General features: G+C 46.8%; 1 protein-coding gene across 2 annotated transcripts; it reads right to left on the bottom strand.

Moving 5' to 3' along the window:
- Nucleotides 1-17: 17 nt before the first annotated feature.
- Nucleotides 18-11,039, bottom strand: LOC129201580 (cytochrome P450 2D14). 2 transcript variants are annotated; one of them, XR_008575442.1, is made up of 10 exons: nucleotides 10,580-10,980; nucleotides 8,642-8,813; nucleotides 7,748-7,900; nucleotides 6,964-7,124; nucleotides 6,661-6,834; nucleotides 4,678-4,819; nucleotides 3,882-4,069; nucleotides 2,798-2,939; nucleotides 697-2,668; nucleotides 18-71 (listed from the first exon to the last, which is right to left on the bottom strand). XR_008575442.1 is itself a non-coding variant. In XM_054813084.1 (9 exons), the coding sequence occupies exons 1-9, from the start codon at nucleotides 10,790-10,792 to the stop codon at nucleotides 2,490-2,492; spliced, it is 1,524 nt and encodes a 507-aa protein (XP_054669059.1). In that variant the 5' UTR covers nucleotides 10,793-11,039; the 3' UTR covers nucleotides 70-2,489. The 2 variants fall into 2 exon arrangements, 1 of the variants encoding a protein (XP_054669059.1); XM_054813084.1 differs by having other exon boundaries at nucleotides 70-2,668; nucleotides 10,580-11,039.
- Nucleotides 11,040-21,434: the final 10,395 nt, after the last annotated feature.

Below are 21,434 nucleotides of genomic sequence, written 5' to 3'. Positions count from 1 at the left end.
TCTATTGGGTAGCTGCGTTGTCACTCCAGCCTTTTGGGTTTGGCAAATAACGGCGGCCGGCGGCCTCCCACCTGACTGGTCGAGGGAAGCGCCAATCACCGCTGGCTGCGGGGAGGAGGAAGCGAGCGGGTAGGCGGGGCCGTGATGTGACCCGCCTCCCGGGGCGGTTGGGCCCGCACCGCCCCTCACGGCCTGCGCGGGCAGGCGGGGCCAGGCCCGGGGAGCCGGGCGGCCCGGTGGAGGGCGGGAGGCGAAGGGAAAGCCGGCCGAGGGGATGGGAGTACGGGGTCGGTACGAGGAGGGGCGGGTTTAGTGTCGCAAGGCTCACCGAGGCGTGGCCTTCAAGGTGCCGCGGCCTGATGACGGCCTCTCTGGAGGAGGGGACCGCCAGCGGGGGATGCGCCGGGGCTGCCGCAGGGCCCTGGTGAGCCCCCGCCCCGTCCCTGCGGCCCGGGAGTCACCTTCAGGCGCAGACCCCGAGGCGGTGGGTGACAGGAGGCAGCAGGGCGCTTCCCAGCAAAGGCCCCATGCTCACAGTGGCCCCCTCCTCCTACCCGTGCTGTGACAGCGCCCGACCCCAGCTCCCAACACCAGCTGGTTGGCTTTTACGGCCAGTTTTGGCTTGGAGATGCTTTCCCCTTCCCCATTATCACTGCTAGATGTGTATTTTGCAGTGATCTATTGGTTCCCTTTTACCTCCGAAGTGCTACGCCAGCTGACGTTTGCACGCGCAGATTGACTTTCCTTCAGTGCGTTCTTGCATGCTAGAAAGACTGTCCCTGCTCCAGGTATACCCACGCTTTGTATCCAAATATGTGATTGCAGGAATCATTTCTGTTTAAAGTTTAGTTCACTGACATCTTCTTCTTAAAACCACTTATGTGTGTGCTGGTAACTATAAACCCAGGCATGTTCAGTTCAATGTCATCAAACCAACCAGAAAAGTAACACTGAAAAGATCTTGAAAGAAACGGGGTGCTGGCTGAGGAGAGAATTGTCAAGTGAGTATCTGAGGCAGGTCTGCGAGACAAGCACAAAGAGGAGGGGTGAGAAAGAAGACTTTTCGTATCACTTATTCTTTCAGATTATTTTGTAGATGAAAAGCATAAATGTGCACTTCCTGATGAAGTAAAAATCTTAACAATGGTATTAATAAGTATTTGCATAATTCAAGAGCTTGCATAATTCAAGAGCTTACATAGCTTCCAAAATTACTATTATATATGAATGTGTGCACTGTTTCAGAGAATTTTTTCTTAGTTGTGATTATGCATAGAAGCTCCTTTATGCTGTGTTCTTTTCAGCCATGTGGTTACAAGGTAGTTACTACTGATCTAAACATCAACATATCTTAACACCTTGCAAAACAGTTTGTCAGGAATATTGCAGGAAGAAAGAGAAAGGTAGCTCTGAGATCTACAGCTGTGCTGTTTCAAACAGCGTCACTCCATTCCTTTGCGAGTTCCAAACCTGCCTGAGAGCCGACTTTATGTAATGCTGAAAAAAAGTAGTTTTCAGGAACAATTTAGATAGGAAATGGTAAATCTAGACACCGGGATTCCTATTAAAATACACTTATAGGAATTACTGTATTTCACAAATGACCTGGCTGAAACACCATACAGATTATTTATGTACTCCTTTCTTGGTATTTACTGGCGGCATAGTGTGACATAAGGGTCGTCAGGCATTTCTCTGGATTAAAACTTACTTTCTTTTGGGCTATAAATGAAGGCAATGCCACGTGTGCGCAATAGACAGGAGCATGCAATCAGCAGGAAGGAATGCTGGGGATACGTAAGATTTTTCAGGAGTGCTGCTCTGAAACTGCATTTAAATGTCACCTTGTTGTCGGAGCTGAAGCTCCCTCCCTGCCCACCAGCAGCCCGTGCCAAATCAGCTGATGGGCCGCGGATTGTTTTTGCAGGAACCAAGCCAGAGCTGAGCTCCCCTGAGCAGCAGGCAGAGGCACACGCTGCTGTGGGACGGCACCACCCAGGAGGCAGAGCGTGGCTGGGTATGCAGTGGGGCTAAGGAAGGGAGTGGGCCAGGAGTACCTTACAGATTTTTTCCAAGTTTTTTTGCTCCTAGAATTGGCAAGACTCCAGGGTTGTCTTTTACCCAGGATGCCCTTGTGTTTCAGTAAACTAATTCAGGACTAATAATTCTTTCAGTAGCTGCGTGCTCAGTGAACTGTTTCTGCAACTGATGAGAGCCTGAAGTACAGCAGAGCTGGCTGATTAGGCATATATGTACTTGCAAACTTGATCATCGCTCATGACTTGCTATGGCTGGCTGATTCAAGATCCAGAACTGGAATTAAGCTAAACTGTATATTGGGCCAGATCCTTACTTTACACAGCTGGGAACATCTGCACAAACTTGAGAGGTCTTGAGTGGAACTCAGCATGATCCTGCCTAGACCTGCAACATTTCTGTCAGAGTTTGCATCGGCAGTTGTCTTCGAGAGCAAGGAGAGTGGTGTGTACTTATCTTGGGACAGCTCTCACTTGGTATGGGTGTGGGGAACTCGTGAGGGCAAAGTGACCATCCTCCCGTGGCCTGGGCTGGTCCTCAGGGAGCACAAAGGTGAATTTCTGCAGGAGAGTGGTAAAGAAAATAAAGAGCTCCATCCTGGCCAGCTGTTCCCCGAGGCAGGCACGGCGACCTACAAGAGAAGGAGTAGAAAGTGTCCGTGAAAGAGGACATTAAACCACGCTGGAATCGCCATGGGAGGAGCAGATCACCCCTCCTGCTGTGCCTCTGACTTGCAGCTGGATCCTCCCCTTGGATTTACCTGCTGAGAAAGGCAGGAAGGCCTCTGGTTTCACAAACTGTCCATTTGCATCCAGGAAGTGTTCAGGGTAAAACTCGTTTGGCTTCTCCCAGACTGTCTCATCCTTCAGCACGGAAGACAAGTTGGTGATGATCGTCGTCCCCTGCACTCCTCCACAAGAGGAAACAACTTACGTGAGAACAGCAGCGTTATCTTGGCACAACGGAACAGTGCTAGTCCCTTTTTACTCTGTGTCTCCCATCTAATAGCAACCATCGTTTGGTGTTTCAGAATAAGGCACCGATCTCCTCTTCTGTATCTTATTTAAAACAGAGGTAAAGCTTGGCACTTTTCCAAAGACATTTGGTGCCTGCCCTATGCTCTGAAGCATCTAAACTTTGGCAATTTGTATCTTTACAAAGGTCATTGCATGCAAATGCCAATTTCATGGTTACACAGTGGAAAGAGCCTCCGCTCCTCCTATCCTCCTGGACTCGTTTTATAGCTAGAGAGAAAAAGGTGACTGACTGACTTCAAAGCCCAACTTTTGCAGGGGCCGCGGGAAATTGCAAAGCTTTCCTGTTTCAGATGGTAACGTTCTAAGCTAGAAGAGGTATCGCAAGGCTAAAAAAAAAATAAAAATCCCCAGCTTGCATTGCTACCAGTGCTGCCAGGGCAGCTGCCTGTCACAATGGCAGTGGACTGAATGCCAGTGGCATTTGAATAGCTTCAGAGATTAGAGTTTTAACTATGACCATCTTAGGAAAGCCAGTAAGCTGGTGTCGTGTGCTTCCAGAGAGCCTGTTAGGCTCCATTACTTTCTCCTTCCAACCCAGGCAGCGAATGTCACAGCTCATTGAGAGGAAAGCAAACCTTCGCACTGAGCTGCCGCTGCAGTTGGGCTCCCACATAACCAGTGTAAACCTAAAGCATAAATGTGACCATCTGCCCGGATTTAACATTTCAAAATGTCCTACTTCAGTGCTCGCCAGTAACTGGAGTTTGAGGCTGGAAGTGCAATGCTGCAGAGTTGCGTGGGGTCACCCACACCCCATGCCTGGTGTCTGCACAGGGAGAGGATTATTGCCTATCTGGTCACGGTCACCTTGGGAATGAAGAAACCTTGCAACTCAGTGTCCCGGTATGTCATGTGAGGTAATCCAACAGGAACGATATCCCCGTAGCGTTGCACTTCATGGATCACAGCATTGGTGTAGGGCATGCTCACTTGGTCCTTCATGGTGGGTGATCTCTCTCTGCCAATCACCTTATCGATCTCTGCTTGGACCTTACCTGAAAGCAGCACAGCTAAGGAATTAGAGCACTCTTAGATAAACAGAAGGGGCTGGTACAAGCTGTAGGAAGGCTGGCAGCATGACACTGTAGAGAGCAGGACAAGCAAATAGAGAAAGGAACAGAAACTAGAGAGGAATGCATTTGCTTTCAGTTGTTCAGAGCCATCTGTATAACTATTCTGTGTGCATAGTGTCTATAATAAAGGTTTTGTCATTCGACATGCCACCTTACCCCTCCTCTATGCAGCTGGAAGGGTACCTGGGCATGCAGCATTAGAGAATTAAAACAGATTAGCATCTATTCCAAATACTGGAAAGAGGGTACTCTGGCCACTGAAAGTCCCGAAGTAGCCTTCAGAATGAATGCAAGAGTGAACTTGCCCTTCCATCTCCAGTCTTTTTACCAGGGCTTCCCCACCACCACCGGTCCCTGCCAGGACAGCTATGTTTGGGAAGTGTTTCTCCTGGTTTCTGCTAGACCAGCAATCACCAAAGCTGTTCCTCATAGCAAAATCCCGAAACCATGAAGAGAAGATGTTCAGTCTCCTCGCAGAAAAATGAGGGTTGAAGGGAAGACACTACACCTCTGCCCGTCTTCTGACTTACTCTGTATTTCCGGGTGGAGAAGCATGTACAGCAATGCCCACCGGAGAGTGGTGGAGGTGGTCTCAGAACCAGCTGCAAACAAGTCTGCGGTCACCAGACGAAGGTTGTTATAGTTGAAACCGCTCTCTTCAGCCTCCTTACCCTGTGGAGAGCAAACAAGTGGGTGATTGGAGCTGGGGTACTTGCTGGGTGAGAAAACCATTGTTCCAGGGAAGTACTGAGTAGTACTAGATCCATTTTTGATGACCAAGAAGTTCATTGGGAGAGTACAGCACAACACAGGCAACGGTCTGTGTATGACTGATGTACTTCAGTAACCCTGTTACCCCCTGTGTTTGGAGGTCATCAAGTCACCTCCTGTATCCTGAGAGAGGAACGCTACACCTGCCTTCAGGACAGAAGTGAATGCCTTGTGCTCTCAACTCAAACGGACAGAAGGCCCCTGTCTGTTACTTGCTGTAACATCCTCCTCCAGAGGAGGTGGAACACACTCAGGTTTGATCAGATCAGAAAACACCCACACAGTAGAGAGAAGGCTGCATTGATGTTGCAAATGCAACATTAACAGTATTTTGAGGGGGTTATCTATAGCTATGCATTACAGATTCTCACTGCTTCTGCCCTGCTATTTTCTTACAATCAAAAAAAAAAAAAAAGAAAAAAGATCAGGGTATCATTGCTGCCTATTAAGTCTGCAACACCAATTTCAGCAAAACTGGTCTCTCATCCAAATGCTAATTGAGCTCAAATTTGTTAGCATATGAGATATGACAAGCTCTCTGCATGAGTTCATCTGCTTGTCTTTTCTAATCCTCTTTATACTTTCCTTTCCCAGGGAGTAGCTTCTGTTAAGTTATTCTGTGTATTTTGATACTGTTGTAATATGGATAGCAATTAATAAGGCATTCAAGACTCAACTGTTATTCCAATAAAAGATCTCTGGCAAGGGAGCTATGGGGCTGACTGACCAAAATTAACCCGTAGAGGGATTTATCAGACTGCCTTCCTGGGCGACTTTAGCGAACAGAAGAGAGATGTGACAAGAGGCAACACGGTCAGGCTCACATCTGCCCCCAAATAGTACTGCTCAGTGCAGAGTAACACAGGTCACGTTGCTCTGCCCGTGCGAGCTGTGGGGGGTAACGCATGGACTGGAGGTGCCTGGCGCCCGCAGCATGGCAGAGTTCGTTATGCAGAGCAGCAGTCCAGCCTGAGGACTTGGATGGCGGGAGCAATTCACAGGCAGAATTTGCTACTATTGTTCATCTGGCACTTGAAATTTAGTGAATCCGCGTGCGGAAACATATGGTGGATGGATGGGCTGACACAAGTACCTTTGATTTTATACTAACTTCATGCCTGACTGAATCAAAGGAAACACTCCTTTTAATTTCAGTGAGGTTCAGATTTAGGCCTTCATCTGATCTGTAGGGAACTAGTTCTTAGCAAGCAATTCAAAGACATACATCCCAAAGGAGATGCCATCTTTGCAAGTCATAACTTGGTTTAAAGACAGGCTATGGACTGGTAATGATACCAAAAAGCCAGTCTGTTGCTGCAGTTTTGTAACTGGTTTTGAGACGTCAGTCATTAAGACACTGACATACACGGAATCTTGCATGCTGACTTGTCCCATGGCCCAAACTTAGAAATATTAGTGAATTCTCAATCGTTGCCTTTTAAATGCCCTCAAAATGATGTAGACTGGAAACAAGGGAGTTGCTAGACTCTGAGGGGAACGTGAAGGTAGAAAATGGGAACAAGAACATCAGCAGATAGTATAGTCTCTGAAAACAATAAAGGAGGTTACAGCGTGAATAAGTTAACACCTTTCTTCTCAAGGTACAACATGGAATGAAAAGTAGGAAATTAATTAGGAAGAAGTATTAACCAGCTTTATGAGGAAAGTCAGCTTCTATCAACAAGCTTAAGCAGGCAGAGAAATTGCCCGTGGACCCTGAGGTTCTGCTGGTGTCACCCTACCTTCTCCATTTCCTTTAAAAACGCATCAGTGAAGTCTCGGATGTAAGCAGGGTTCCAGGTCTCCATGTGCTTATCTATGAGCACGTCTATGAAGTCCATGAATGCCTTTTGCCCTCGAAAGGCTTTCTGTGGCACTCCAGGGATGTGCAACAAAATAGGCACCACATTAAGAAGCTGGGATGTCAGAACCAGAGAGAGAGAGAGGAGATATTACGTGATGCAAAAAGAAAAAATAATGAAAACACAATGCTCTCAAGCAACAGCGAGCAGCTTCTTCCAGAACATATTATGCTCTTGGTTTACCTGAGGCAGGAATCCAGCTTCTTCATTCATGGAGTTTTCAAACAAATGTAACAGCTTCTTGAATGTCTCATCACCGTAGTTGAAACGCTCTCCATAGATGATGATGCAGATCACGTTGCAGACTGCATTATTTACCAGAAAACGTAAATCGAAAGGACGACCTAAAAATGGAAATAGAGACCAAGTAATGAAGCTAAGCAACACCGAGCTGTTGGACCTCAGCTGTCAGCAATGAGAATACACAAATGCCTCCTTGATGCCTTCAAGAGAAAAAGCCCCCAAGCCACTCAAAGCCACTTCATACTAGGAAGTTAAGATCTTTTCTCATCTCCTACTATTATTTGGTTGATCCTTGTTTAAAGCAGAAAACTCCCAAGAAAAGCTGAGTTGCAGGGCTGTTCTGTGACTTGACAGATAACACTGCTTTGTGTCTAGATGACAGGTGATGTGCTGTGAAAACTCTCAGCTGCACTTCTATTGCATGTGATAATATGTTCCACTAAACTTCATAAAGGTAATAGTTATCCAGCTCTGGGAATAATTATATTTTACCTCTTTATTTCTATTTATTTCCTATTTGTTGCCTGTTTCAGATGGACTAGTGTTACAGTAGCCCCACTGTGTAAAGTAGAAGTTGCTTCAAGGTAGAACAGGGACACTAATGCCTATAAACACTGCATTTGCTTAGGAAGACAGCACCACATGCAAACAAGAGTGGCTGTAGTATTACTTCTCTCTCTCCATCACTGTATTGCCTTCTTCTATCCTTCTGGATGTGACAAACCTTCTTCAGAATTGACTGCAGAGCACAGAAATCCAGCTTCCTCCGTCACTCGCTCCTCCAAGGATTTCTTTCCCATCCCAAAGTTCCTCAAGGTAGAGAGCGTGAATTTCCTTAGCTCCTTCCAGATGTGCCCGTATCTTGCTACAACAATCCCTGGAATTATGGATGAGCAAGAAATGTCAGGAGCTCTGACCCGTACATCAAGCAAAGTTCACTAGAGGATAGCAAATGTGAGTTTGGAGGTACAGGTCTGTGCGGATAGATGAAAGAGTCTGGTCTTGTACAGCTTGTTCATACAGCAATTCTAAAAATGGATTACTGCACCTTCTCGTGCATGTGCATAGCTAGCAAAGGCAGGGGAGGGATTCAATGAGAGCAACAAGAGCTGCGAAGGACAAAGGAATCACTCCCCCAAACCGTTCTGCATTGCACCCGTAGCTTGTGTGAACTGGGTAGCAGCTTGTGCCTCCACACAGGAGCTGGGGATGAGAGGTGTGGGCTGGATGCTGGATACTACTCTGTCTTGGAAGAAAGTTACCATTTTTTTTGTGATGAAAATGACATGCACATAGTGTGTGAGCATAAGCACTAATCGCCGGGTGTCGGGAGCTACCAGCTCCAACACTGGCAGGAAAGTTGTACCGCTAATAGTGTCCTAACACTGCTGAAGAGGCGTGTGCTAGCACCTGGAGCTGTACTACAACCACTAAGGGGAACCCCTTTTCATCAAATCTGATTTTATCACCACCAAAGGGTGGCAGGCATGCAAGGAGATTGACCAGAGGGACATGAGAAGCTGCCACCGTACTGAGAAAATCTTCCATCTACCCACCATCTACCCAGTCCTCCTTGTGCTAGTGCCAGTGGGGAAATGTCCATTTCCAAGGGACTTGCCTTCACATTTATTTCCATAGCCCAGATGTTCATATACTGGAAAGTACGGCCGGTCAGCAAAGTCCTCTGATTTGTGGACCAGAGCTTCCTTCACTGTTTTATACCCGTTCAGTACTACCAGGTTGGTCCAGCAGTTCTGTAGACTGAAGATGTTTCCAAACTTCTTGTGAAGCTGCCAAGATAAAAAAGTACCTCCCTGAAAATGAGCTGAATGTAATGTCCAAAATATCACTGTATCCTTCCTTAGGGCCTTTACTATTTAGTGATTTTTTGAGGTTCTTTCATTAGGAGACCTTCAGCTGATCTTTGACCTTTGACTTTGCAGTGCGACAGCTTAGAATGGTGCCAAACAGCAGCTGAAGCAGGGATCAATGCTCTGTGAGTAGAAAAATGTAGAGTACACCTATCCTGGCCAAACTGTTGCCATGACCATTGTGCAAGTATTTTAGATTTTGTCTGAGAACACAAGGTCAGGGACCTTTCTGGCAATTTTCAAGGGCTACATACTCAACAATGAATTATTTCCTAATACTTGTATTTATTTTGGTCTGAAAGACTAGGCGTGTTTTGAGTTAGTGTACTTCTGCTAGAAGGAAATATTAATGATAAGGTGTTACATAATTTATTTTTTTTTAATATGCATTTGTTCCTAAACATCTACCCAGAGCCCGGTTCCCAGAAACATGTTGGGAAGAGGCAAGTCCACGCTGGAGTTTCAGGTCAACTTTCTCCCTAAAAGGAGCGTACACATCTACTAAGACTGGTAACTGGCACACACCCTGCATCCACTGTGATCTACAAGAGACATAATGCTGACAGCGGGGTGGCTGCCGAGGTAAGCCTGCCATCTGTACGTTCTCCATGGGAGCTTGCCATGGAGCTAACTCTCCTCTGGGTAGATAAGCCCTTTGACTGGACATCGACTCCCGGGAAGGCAGGTCGAAGCTGCCCTGCTAGTCAGTAACACTGAACAAAGCGCTCGGGGGGCACGTTGTTGGAAGACAGTGCAATAGTAGCAATGCCCCAGACTGTGCTCTGGTTTGTGGGGGTTTTTCTGTCTTTTTTTTTTTTTTTTTGTTAAAAAGCTAAGTGTCTTCATTTCTTCACTGTAGCAATGCAAGGAATTGAAGTACTTATGACTGTATTTGCAGTGGGGTTGGAAAGGGAATTAGCACTTCACTGGCACTAGAAATACATCATTAAAAGTGATTACTGGTCAAGATTGTGCTTAGCATGACCCTGATGTGATGTGATTTCAAAATGGTAATCTTTTGGACTATATGCAAACAAATAATACAAATGCTATATTTAGTTTCTCCATTTGGCAGATTTTGGACAGATAGCTGAACAGTGCTGTCCTAGAGAAAAGGCCTTTAGAGCTCGCAAACTGAAGCACAAAACTCCCGTGGTTTTTCTGCTGCAAGCTGTGCTGTGCTTTTCCTTTGAGAAAAGCCCTGACTTTGAATAGGAACACTACCGAGATTTTGGGCACTGCTGCTGGGGCAAATCCCGCAAGCTGATCTCTTTAACCAAAACTGTCACAGGCCTGTAGGCGTGCTTAAGTAACTCGCAGGGAAGGCTGCCATTCCTGCAGCCACATCCACAGCCTACAGATACTTGCTTTTCCTCCCTTGTTTGTACATCTCCCAGTTCCCTTGTCCCCACACCTGCCCACATGTTAAGTGGGGGCGTGACAGCATCTCCCACTGAGCTCACGCAGAGATCAGGAGATGGAGGCTGGTGAGTGTTGGTGAGTGATTATCCATTATCTGTATGGGCCAGGTCAGTGTCCTCAGGCAGCGACTTGCTTCATCCTGGACTTTGGAGAGGGCATTTCTCTTTGGCTTTGTGCAAAGGTAGATCATGCCAGGGCATCCCCACCCCTCCCTGCACCCACGGTCATGTGAGGGGTGCTTCGTCATGGGGGCTGGCACTCACCTGGTTGAAGGAGAAGTGGGGGTTGTGGAAGTTGATGTACAGCATGGTCCCAATGAACGGCAGTGACACTGGGCCCGGCGGGTAATGGCTCCACTTCTTCCTGCGCTTCATGAAATCAAGAACTAAAGTAAAGACTGTAAGAAAAACTACCAGTATAGAGATGTTGCTCCAGCAGGATGACAGCTGGGACCCCAGCCACATGAGCAATGACATTTTGTAGCCTGTCTACTCCTTGGTCTTCCTCTTTTGACCCAAGACTGTTTCTGCCTCCTTTTGCCTTCCCCTCTTCCCTTCCCTTCCCTTCCCTTCCCCAGGCAGCTGCCCTCTTCTCCTTGCTTTCTCCTCTTCCCCACGCTCTCTTTTTCTGTCTCCCTGCTCCTCTCCCCGCAGCTGCTGGCCTCTGAATGTAGGACTTGGCTGAAACCCGAAGCTCCTCCTCTACTCAGCTCAGCCTTGGGGGAGTGGTGATGAGGGTCATCCCTCCTCTTCCTCCTCCTCCTCCTCCAAAGCCAGAGCTCAGAGGTCTCTTTGTCCCGGCAGCCGGTGGCAGCTCCTGCAGTGGTGCCCTCCGTGGGGCAGAGCTGGGTGAGGCCCAGGTGTTTGGGTGCCCTCTCCCACAGCTGAGGTGGGATCGCAGTTCACAACAAGCAATCCAGTCTTGCTGCATTCTCGTGGGGCGATTTTGAAAGAGTTTAAATCTGTGTCACCTTCTTCTTTGTACAGACAAGTCAAGGGAGAAGCAGCTCCTAAACACAGATCATCCAGGTTTCTGTTTGCAGGGCTGAGGAATTGCTCCATTGGCCCCTGAGAAAGCTCAGGGCAGGCCAAGCTTTCCCTTACAGAAAGCACTTGTCACAGAAATTAGCCTAAAACAGTGATCTGAGACTTTAAAAATCATTTATGTTTCTGGGAATAACAATCTTTATCCAACTCCAAATGTCAGTCAGCACAATGACCTTGATTTTTGTAGAATTCAGCTCAGCTACAAGGGAGAAAGCACATGTATTGCAAGGAGCCTCAAATTTCCAGCCTTTGGGGCAGTGGTAATGCAAAGATGATTATGGAGATAGTCAAACTATTTCCTAAAACAGCACAGCTGTGTGCTCCTGGCATCACTGCCATCGGAGATCAATAAAGCTCTCTCTTATGACAGTTAGTTCTAGCTAAAAAGAAGTAGTAAACCCATCACAGTTTGATCTGTGATCTCGGCGTGATCACAGAAAAGCTCCTAATGGAGCAATTGCTGCAAGAGTGATGGAGAGCTCAGACTGCAAAGTGGTGCACCTGCAAAGACTGTGCAGTCAGCTCCGGTATGCAGCCAGGGCCTCGAAATGCCCCGTGCCCAAAAAGGCACCTGAAGGCCGCCCTGGAGAGCAAAGGGGCCCGGGAGCCCTGGTTGTACTTCAAGGGCAGCCTCCTCAAAGCATGAGAGCAGTGCATCATTTATTACCTTGACTTTTGCAAAGCCTTTGACACACTCTCCTGCAGTATCCTTGTAGCTAAATCAATGAGATACAGACTGGCAAGGTAGATGATAAAGCAGGTGAAAGACTGTTCAGACCGTGGGGCTCAAAGACTTGGGTCAGCAGTACAGAGCCCAGCTGGTGGCTGGTCACTTGTGACGTCCTTAGATATCCATACGGGGCCAATAAAGTTTAGCATATTTATTAACAACCTGGTTGATAGAGAGAGCACTCCTAGCAAGTACAGCTGGGGAGAGCCAATGAGAGCTGAAGTATGTTTGCTGAGTAGTTTGGGAGTTTGTTGGCTTGTAAGTACCCACCACATTTCGAACAGCTCTACCACGACGTCTTAGGAGACAGAGCTGTGACAGTCCTGTACTCAGTGGACTGGCTTGAGCAGGAGATGGCTGGGTGCTAAAAGTGATCAAGGGGTTCCTCTGACACCAATTTTCATAACCCGTGCACTCAGATGACAAGTGAAAAGATGGGAAATGTGGTCCCAAGAACAACAGCACACATTTCCTGATCACCCCACTGGTGAAAGGATGTTACCCTGCTGGTTTCAAGTTGTTTTGAGCTCCAACTTTACAAACTTCAGCTTAAAAATATCCACCTGGCTTCTTTCCTATCTTGGCTAGAGCCAAAGGCTGTCGGACTCCCATCACTCACCTCTGCGCTGTCAGAAGGATGGTTGATTGGAATTTGGGAAGTGTATTTACTTCTAATGAACATCACAAGGCCATCAGAAGAGTAACTCTCCAGCTGCTCCTCTTCCTGGGGTTCAGTCTTGACATAACCTGAGAAATGCAGCTTAAGAAAAAAATACTACCCCGCTCCCATCTACACTTTTCCAAAAGGTTTCTGGGTGAATGACCTTTTCCTCTTCCCCCTTCAGGCTGCAAACTAGACAGCTCCTCCACTTTTGGCTGGTAGCATGGACTGCCGTTGCTGCAAAGGACCAGAACAAGTGTTATAGCTTAGGTAGTTTCAAAAGAACAGTTTTCAAAGCAAGCAAAGAAACAATAGACAACAAATCTCTTTCTGAGAGAGAGAATGAGAAAAGGGTAATTATCCTTCTGAAGAATGAAAGACTTTCATTTGCATTTCTTTTCAATAAAGTAATATTTTGAGCGATTTTCAAGTCAGGAAAAAAAACCCCCTCCAAATCCATACATATTAATTTTAGCTAGCTGCAGCCCCGCTGCGCTGGGTGCGTGTCTTTGACTGTGCACAGTCAATTAAGAGACGAGCTAAGGGAAGTTGCATGCAGACATCACCATTCTTTGACTGGGGAACCTGCAATACCAACAGAAAGGCAGCTTTAAGAAAAAGCTTATTAATATTGCAAAATGAAGCATCCAGAAGTAAGGTAATGCAAGAGTTGCCTGCACAATTTTAATTGAGCCTTTTTGTCCGTGTATTCCGTAAGATCATCTTTAATTATGATCTCATGCTAGTTTTCCTTTCTGAAGGACCCTCCCTTTATTCAGTGCACAGGATAGATGATGATCATTTACTAATCCTGTTTTAATTATACTATTTGGCTTCAAAGCCTATTTTGCCACCTGCTGTTCACACTCTGTCTGTAAGAGGGTTTTAGCTGGGTTTTCCACACTGGTCACCAGTGACTGCGTGGGTTCGGAGCAGGCAGTCTTCTGTAGTCACAGCATCCCTCTGAGGTGCCACCAATGGAGAAAATGGAAAGAGAAGTCCAAATGACCTTCTAAGTGTTGGCACCTAATAGGAAAAGCCTAAAAGCTGCCACACACAGCTGTCCAGGACCTGTGCCTGTTGCTAGTGGCTTCTGCAGATCTTCCTGCAGGATCACAAGCTTGGCACCCCGGACAGGAAGGTCACAGATTAGTGCCTGTTTATGAAAACTGCTGTTTCAGTAATTACCCAGCATTATTTATTCACCATTCCTTCGCAGAGGTGCAGTGACAATCTTTCAATGGCCAAGAAACACTCTTCCTTCTCTCCCTCTTTGCTTCGATACTGCAGTCAGCCAGGAAGCGCTGGTCATATCATACGGCTATTTCCTTGAGCTTTCAGAAGTTTTTCATCCAAATCCCAGCAGGCTGTCTGCTTTTCCTCTCACACCATTAGATGGATCCAAACCTCAGCAGTGTTTCATTCTGGAGGAGCAATGCCTCTTGCAACAGCACAAACAGTCAGATTGAAGCCTGCTGCTCTCATTCCCTGGCTGTCCATCTCCCAGGCTACAGCAGAGCTGGGTCTGGTGGAGACCCCAGAAACCTTTCCTCTTCTGAGCCCACAAAGCCCAGTCTCCCACCCACTCCCAGACTTTTTTGATCCTTCCTCCACCTCCTTTTTTTCACCCCCCCCGCCCCGCCTTTTGCCTATTCTGCCTTCACTCAGGCGGCCTCTCCTCCCGACTGGAAGGGGGCAAGGGGAGCGTGGAGGAGCCCGGCTTCCCACTTGTCATTCACCTCTGCCAGCCTCCGGCAGCCGGCAATAACCACCACCTGCTCCGTTCAGGCGTCTCTGGGGAATTTTAGCTGAAAAACTGAGAACTCTTTCAAGCGCACGCAAACCGCGTTTTCAAGTGTTTGTAACGTGGCCAAGTTTGAGCACAGTTTTAGAGAGCTGGTGCAATGTGTCTTCCTAACAGAAAGCTGCCTCCTGCCAAATTTTGCATGTAATGCTTCAAAGCATTAAACTGAGAAAGGAAAATATCGCCAGAAATTTTTCTAACGGGTTAGGAGAAGGTCAGATAAACAATGGATTTCTAAGAATGATGTCAGCCATTAGAAAGGGATTAAAAAATTTTTGGCTGAGCATTCCCAAACAAATTCAGCCTGAGGCACAACCCCAACTCGGGAAATTTTAATCTCAGGCAGTTCATTGTGACTTTCTTGGCCTTCAGATGGGGTTTTATACATTGGAACTACTTCTATGGCCTTAAGATGGACTGTGCTAACAGCTTGTTCGTAATAAAGCAGTCAGCAGAACTGAAATAGCCAAATCTTTCATAGTTACTGTTACTATGACTTACTGCCAGCCTTCCCACATTGCAAAGAAATCTGTTATTCAGGCTTTTCTTCTTTAAATTTCCTGTGGCTTCCTACTCTTTTTCCTATATCAATCACAGCAGCTCACCTATCCCAGAAGTGAGTCTTAGTCAGACTTTGCTTCTTTCATCCCACCCCATCCCATCCCCATACATTTCCCTTGCTCTTAAAGAGCCACGACTCTGAACTTGATACCAAAAGCAAGTTGGGTCTTGGGCCTCATTTTTCACCCCAGAGAGACACCTTTCCGCTGGTGCCGTAGGATGTCGAGGAGTCGGGCTCTATTGACTGCTGCAAACAGCTTGGCAGCGTGAGCTGTGTAGTCGCTGCAGGCGTCAGCATCCGGATGAATATAGCAGCTGCTGAGATGAAGTTTGTTTTCTGAACCAAGTTACCCCCAGACAAGCCTCAGATGCTAAAGGCAAACTGAAATAAGAGCAGAATGGCTTTATCTCGACTTGATACTTCATGTAGCTTGAGATGCTATTGAACTCATCTCACGCATACACTGCCCAGTCAGGGTTTCACCAGTTCAGCAAATGACTGGACTGTGGTAGTTATGGGCCCTAGCCCTGGTATCCTCATGATGTTAATTGGGGTTAAAGCAAAAATCAAAACAAGCTGGCTCAGTTTTAACTAGGCTAATCGCTGAATTCCAGTTCAGATTCTTCTACAGGCCTTAGTTCCTCAGGCTAAGACGTTCCCACTGTTACTTTAACCTGAATTAGCCAAACGGAGCTCAGCACGTACAATTTTAACCCCAGGACAGAGAGATAATGAATCAAAGTGCTGCTTTGCACGGGTCGTGGTACCAGCACTGGTCTAAAATGCCTCCTGAAGATACTGTTAAACCTCTGTGATGTGCCCGAGCTCTGGGAAGATGCCTGCTCGCTCGGGAAATGACTGGCAGCAGTTGCCTTGACTCACACTCTCCTGTGAAACTGTCAGAAAAATATGGCTTACGCCCCCGACACCATAGGCTGTTGATTTGTCTCAGCTGCTGGTTTTGGTTTCTTGTTCTTTAAGTTTCTTGAGAGCTGTGAATATATTGCTTTTCTTTTCCTTTTTGGTTTAGTATTGATACCATCAGGTTTTTCTTTGCTGTAATGGGAGCATCCAGGGGAATTTTGAACAGAGGTATTGGCTAAAATCCTGTTTGTTGGTTTTTTTTTTCTTTTATTTCTATAAGTGATGCATTTAAATCCATATGGGGAAACTCATCCTGCTTTCCTGAAGTGTGAGATCAGCAATACACCTTTGAAAATAATGAGGTGATTAAATCCAGGTTTGGAAGCCAAAGAGACAAAAGCATCTTGGTTCAGTTTCTGCCATTGATTTGCCCTGTGAGTTAGAGGCAAATACTCAGCTGGCTGCTAGCTCAGTTTCTTTGCTTGTAAAGCGTGTTTAATTGGGCTGTTTACCCAGTTGCGATAAAGCATCTACAAATCTAGGTGCAAAATACATTAATGAGGACTGATACTGTAATTATGACATAGCAAAGAGGTGGGTTGCTAAAGATTTCAGAATAGAGCTTAAAAAAGAGAAAAAGTTAATTTGAAGAATCGCTCTTGTTCCAGGAAACATCTAACGCTGATCTTTTTCTTCTGGCAGAGGGAGTATTTCACAGGGAGCATTTTGCTACTGTTTCCATGTGTTGGAAGGATAGCTGGGGATGCTGGTTTTTCACAGTTAGGTCCTCAATTCAGTTATTTATGAATTAAAAAAAAAGGAAGTTAATCTGGCTAAGAAGAGAATTGCATTTTTCTCCTGTGCTTATGGCACTCCAGGGCAGATAGAATAACCTTGGGTGATGCTGTCTCCTAGTAGGTAATTCAGATTTCAGCAATAATTCTCTCTCTCTTTTTACTCCAAGCTCATTAGGCTGTCTCTGATGGCTCCTGAACATCCCTGGCTTCCCAGGAAAGCATTCAGAGCTGCATGTGCTCAGCACATCTCAGAAAGAAGAGACGAAGAGAGGCATTACTTCTGAAACGTGCTTGCTTTTACAATTTCCTTAGATTCAATGAAGGTAGAAGTGACTCTCTCTGTTGACATCACCTTCCTCCCAGCTTGGTGGCTGCAATTGCTCCAACGGTGAGAGTAAAAATATTCTTGTTCTGGTAAAGCAGCGCATTTATCTACTTTGTCTATTTACGTGTGTGTGCAGAGCGATGCCACAGCAATTATTTCGATGCATGCTGTTAGCTCCTGCCTCACAACACAGCCATTTTCAACATTGTGAGCACGTGCTGTTGCTCAGCTCAGGATCCCTTTTCTCCTCTCGTGCCGCCACATTTGCACAGCTGTTTTGTATAGAGAAGCTTGTGTTAGCTGATCTGTCACTGTGTGATAAGGCGTGCAGATGTTAGATTCTCAGACACGGTCTTTTTGTGTGCTTGCCTTAGGCTAGGTCTTGCAGGTACAGCGGAGCCTACAGAAACAGTAAAGCTGTACCTAGTTTGGGGCCCTGCTATGCTGGTCTCTACAGAGGGATGATAGCGGGTATCTGCTCCCCAGGACTTAAACTAAAACTAAACAGGGGAACTAAAACACAGGACATTGAACACAAGGAAATGCCTAAGCAAACCAAGCCCAGTCACTTTTGCCAGTCTGGGCTCAGCCTGCCAATGCGGGGGGCGCAGACCGCCCTGTACAGCACTAACAGAAATGCTGCAGGCAGAACTGATGCTGCAATTTTTCCCAGGTTTAAAGGACAGTGAACGCAGGCTTGGTGCATCTGCAAGAACTTGGATGTTTGCTATAGCTATTTATTAACCTTACATAGCACCACGTACAGGCATTCGCTGCTGTTGCGCTGGGCAAGCGTCTCGCAGGTGGCAGGACGTACCTGTGGGTTGGGCACATCATGGGCCCACACGAGTCACACGGCAGCGACAGCGTTGGGGACGTGGTTCCTGCTGCCACAGTAAAAGCAACGTGAGCCCAGCTGGCACCCACAGGGGGTCCTGACCAGACCTTTCCATCCCTGCAGTGGGCTGACAGCAGCCTGCAGCAGGATCGTCCTCGGAGCGATTAGAAACACGTGGCTTCTCCTGGCAATCTGCAAAAACCAAAAGACACCTCTGGCTTTGCTCACTAACAATCTCAACACTCCTGTCTTACTCCCAGGCACCTGAGGAGCCTCAAGGGGCAGGAATTAACGATCAGAAAGAAAAACAATAGTGACTGATAGAGAAATCCAAGGAGAGAAGGTAGGTAACAGAAAAGACAGCAGGCTCTGGAGAGCAGACTGTCGCTGGCAAAGGCACATGTACTGGCAGGCCAGGCTTAACTGCAGAAGAAAATGTGACTGGTATAAATTGATGATTGTTCCGTCAAGCAATTCACCATCTCCTGAATTCTGCCCTTTGTTCAGCAGTCCATTAAGGCAGCAGCAGATGATGAGCTAAAGAACTTACAGCGATTCTATTAGGAAACTATAAATAACTTTAATGGCAAAAATAAAATGTGCATTTGTCCCAGCACTTTTTGCCCAAATGATTATTAATCCACTTAAAATGAAAATACTCAAACATACAATTTCAATGATCTAAAACCTCTGTTAATTATTTCCAAGAGCATAGTGTGCTTATTGCTAGAGTAGAGAGTTTATTATTTTGCTATTTGCATGAATAACGCAGTGTCAAGCTCTCGTTAGCAATTTTTTCATGGTTTTATCTGCACTTTTTCTGTCAGTATAAACAATGGCTTGAATACAAGTCACAGTGTCTGTAAGTTTTTATCGGTGTGTTGGAAACAGCAGATTGTTGTGCGTTACTATGACAGTGAAACAGGTCATTTATGTTTGATTTCTGTGTGATGCTTCACAAATCCAAATGTGCATTGGAAATCGGAATATATATTTTATTTTTTTATGAATAGGAAAACTACAAATAACTGTTTTGGTTTGAAACATTGGCTCAGCCATGCTCACAGCTTGATTAATAACAGTGGGAGCATATGGAGTGAAATAGAAATTATGCAAATGCAGGCAAGATCTTACTACAGAGTGTTTAGCTAGTTGGTTACCTTTGGTACTCCATCCCAAACGATCTGTAGGTTACTTTTGCCAATAGTGGTTGCTACAGTCTCATAGCAACTGTACATAACAAGCTTATTTTTCTGCGTTCGCTTTTATATTTTCCACAGCTATGTAATTGTTGGGTTTGTGTTAACAAAAATTGCATCAACAAAAATACCCATGCTCTTCTACCCAGGAGGTATCCATAAGCGGTGATCTTTCCACGGGAAGGAGGAAGGACCAGAGGTGGTGGCTGCAAGGAAAATTTGAGAGGAACTACTTTCTCTGTGGTTTTTTAAGCTGGCCAGAAGACTGCATAGATGCCTAAAGACATTGAGGCCTCCAGTGTACTGACCCTGCTCCCCTCCTCCTGACAGCAAAACACAGAGCTCTTCGACACAACCGACACCTCCCCACCTGCACAGAAGTGGCAGCTTCCCAAACCTGCTGCTTCCCAGGTCCCATGGGGACGGCTGCGTGGCCGTGTGCTTGCAGCTCGGAGCGAGGCGTTGCTGAGCACCAGCAATGTGCAGAACTAGCCGGGAAAAATTAATGTTTTTGTGGTAATGACACTTTAAAAAATGTTGGGATGCTTAAAAAAATGAAAACTTGGAAATTTTGAAAGCTATGCTGCTTATGGAGATGACAAACCTTAGTCATCCTCTGTGCTGAATACAGGCACTATGTATGTGAATTAATGCCTTTCTGCAGCACCCTTCTGATTTGTGTTTCTTTGAGATAAGACACATTGATTCATCTCCAGAAAGAGGGAAAGGCCTAAGACAAATTGTTAATTACTTTATGCTCTTTATTGCCTATTCCAAAGTCCAAAGCTTTTTGATTTGTCTCGACTGTGTTTGAACTGAAGCCTAATATCTGGGATAGCCTTTGTACTCAGGATTAAAAATTCAAAAACTCTTTCTAATGTTACCTGTTTTCCTGTGCAAGTCCTACAAATTTGATAGTGAAGGGCACCTCCCGTGACAACAGCTTTGTGGCAGGAGGCTCCCACCACCTGAGTGCACCCGTGGAAACAAGAGTCCACGTGGGTCCGTACAAGCACACCTTGCTGCTCACGGTGCCCGGAGGGAACAGCGGTAGGGGAAAAACCTGCCAACCCTGGCCAAGCTGTCTTCTGCAGTCTCTAGGTGCGAGAGCTGCTGTGGACCACGCTGCCTTCTCCCGGATGGTTGCTCCAGGGAAGCGGTTTCAGACCCTCGGGCCAGCAGTGCCCAATCGCAGAGTCACACAGCGCAGGAGTTTTCATCCGGGGATGGAAAGGCTACAGGTCACACAAGAAGCCAACAAACAGCAAAATTTGCCACCAAAAAGCGTTTGGAGTGCAAATACAATGCACAAACCCGTTTGCACCTCTTATTTGTTGCTGAAAGCGGATGAAAACAAGCGTCAAGCCCTGCGCTTCAGGGCACAGCTCAGGCCGGGGGCAGCAGACAGGCAGCAGTGCTGCCTCCCACCCTGCCAGAAACCGGTGCTGTAAAAATCTCCTCAGAAAGAAACTTTTATCTGGCTCACCTGCTCCAACTCTGCCCTGCAGATTACAAAGGGTGGTTTCACATCAGCCTGCAAAATCAAGGTGTGCGTGCAAGGACCTTGGCTGAAACCTCTCTGTATTTTTCCGTGAGAGCCAGCAGAGTGGCTGCAAGGCTCAGCAAGAACAGGGTAACCACTTTCTGCCATCTTCAAACTGCTACAAACAGCCTTTGGTCCGGCCCCACTTCCTCACCCTCGGTCCCCCACCTTAATTCGTGCGTGGGTTTTGTTGGAGTATGAATTCAGAGAGCCTTAAGGTGGCAGCACCAGACAGCCCTCAGGGCTGGAATCCGCAGCGCAGCCCTGGGCTGGGCCAGGTGGTCGGCAGGGACAGAGGGGCCAAGGGCTGGGGGGCAGCAGCGATTCAAGAGTCGGCGAGTGAGCGGGCAGGCAGGGGAAGGCGCAGAGAGAGGTCAGGACAAGAAGGAAAGGTAAACGCCTTCACAGCCAACACGCCAGGATGAATTTTGCACCGCATAGGATTAGGTGAGGAGGGGCTGGGACCTGCAGTTCCTGCCCAAGATTGAGCTGATTCACAGGCCCGAGGAGTGCCTGTGCTAGCAGCAGTGGAAAGCGGCTGCTGCCTGACACAGGCCGCGATGCGCATGGCCTGGGGTTTCCGTCCCGTTTCCCTCAAGCAGGCTGGGCTTGACTGAAGTCAGGGTGAAGACCTCAGGTCTCCAGAGAGTCTCAACCTGAACATCTGGTTTTCTAGGAAGCAGGAAAATAGCGAGTGGGAACAAGCGGGGAGTTTCAATTAGCAGCTGTATTGGAAACCACAGGAAGAA

This window comes from Grus americana, chromosome 1 (genome assembly GCF_028858705.1).
Source record: "Grus americana isolate bGruAme1 chromosome 1, bGruAme1.mat, whole genome shotgun sequence".
NCBI classification, from domain to species: domain Eukaryota; kingdom Metazoa; phylum Chordata; class Aves; order Gruiformes; family Gruidae; genus Grus; species Grus americana.
The sequence above is the reverse complement of the archived record's forward strand: the minus strand, read 5'-3'. Positions and strand labels throughout refer to the sequence as shown.

Coding starts and splice junctions, on each gene's coding strand:
- LOC129201580 (XM_054813084.1), bottom strand. CDS start 10,792: ATGTCATTGCTCATGTGGCTGGGGTCCCAGCTGTCATCCTGCTGGAGC. Junction 7,125..7,747: donor TGCAGTCAATTCTGAAGAAG/GTTTGTCACATC, acceptor TTCCATTTTTAG/GTCGTCCTTTCGATTTACGT. Junction 2,669..2,797: donor CTTCCTGCCTTTCTCAGCAG/GTAAATCCAAGG, acceptor CTTCTCTTGTAG/GTCGCCGTGCCTGCCTCGGG.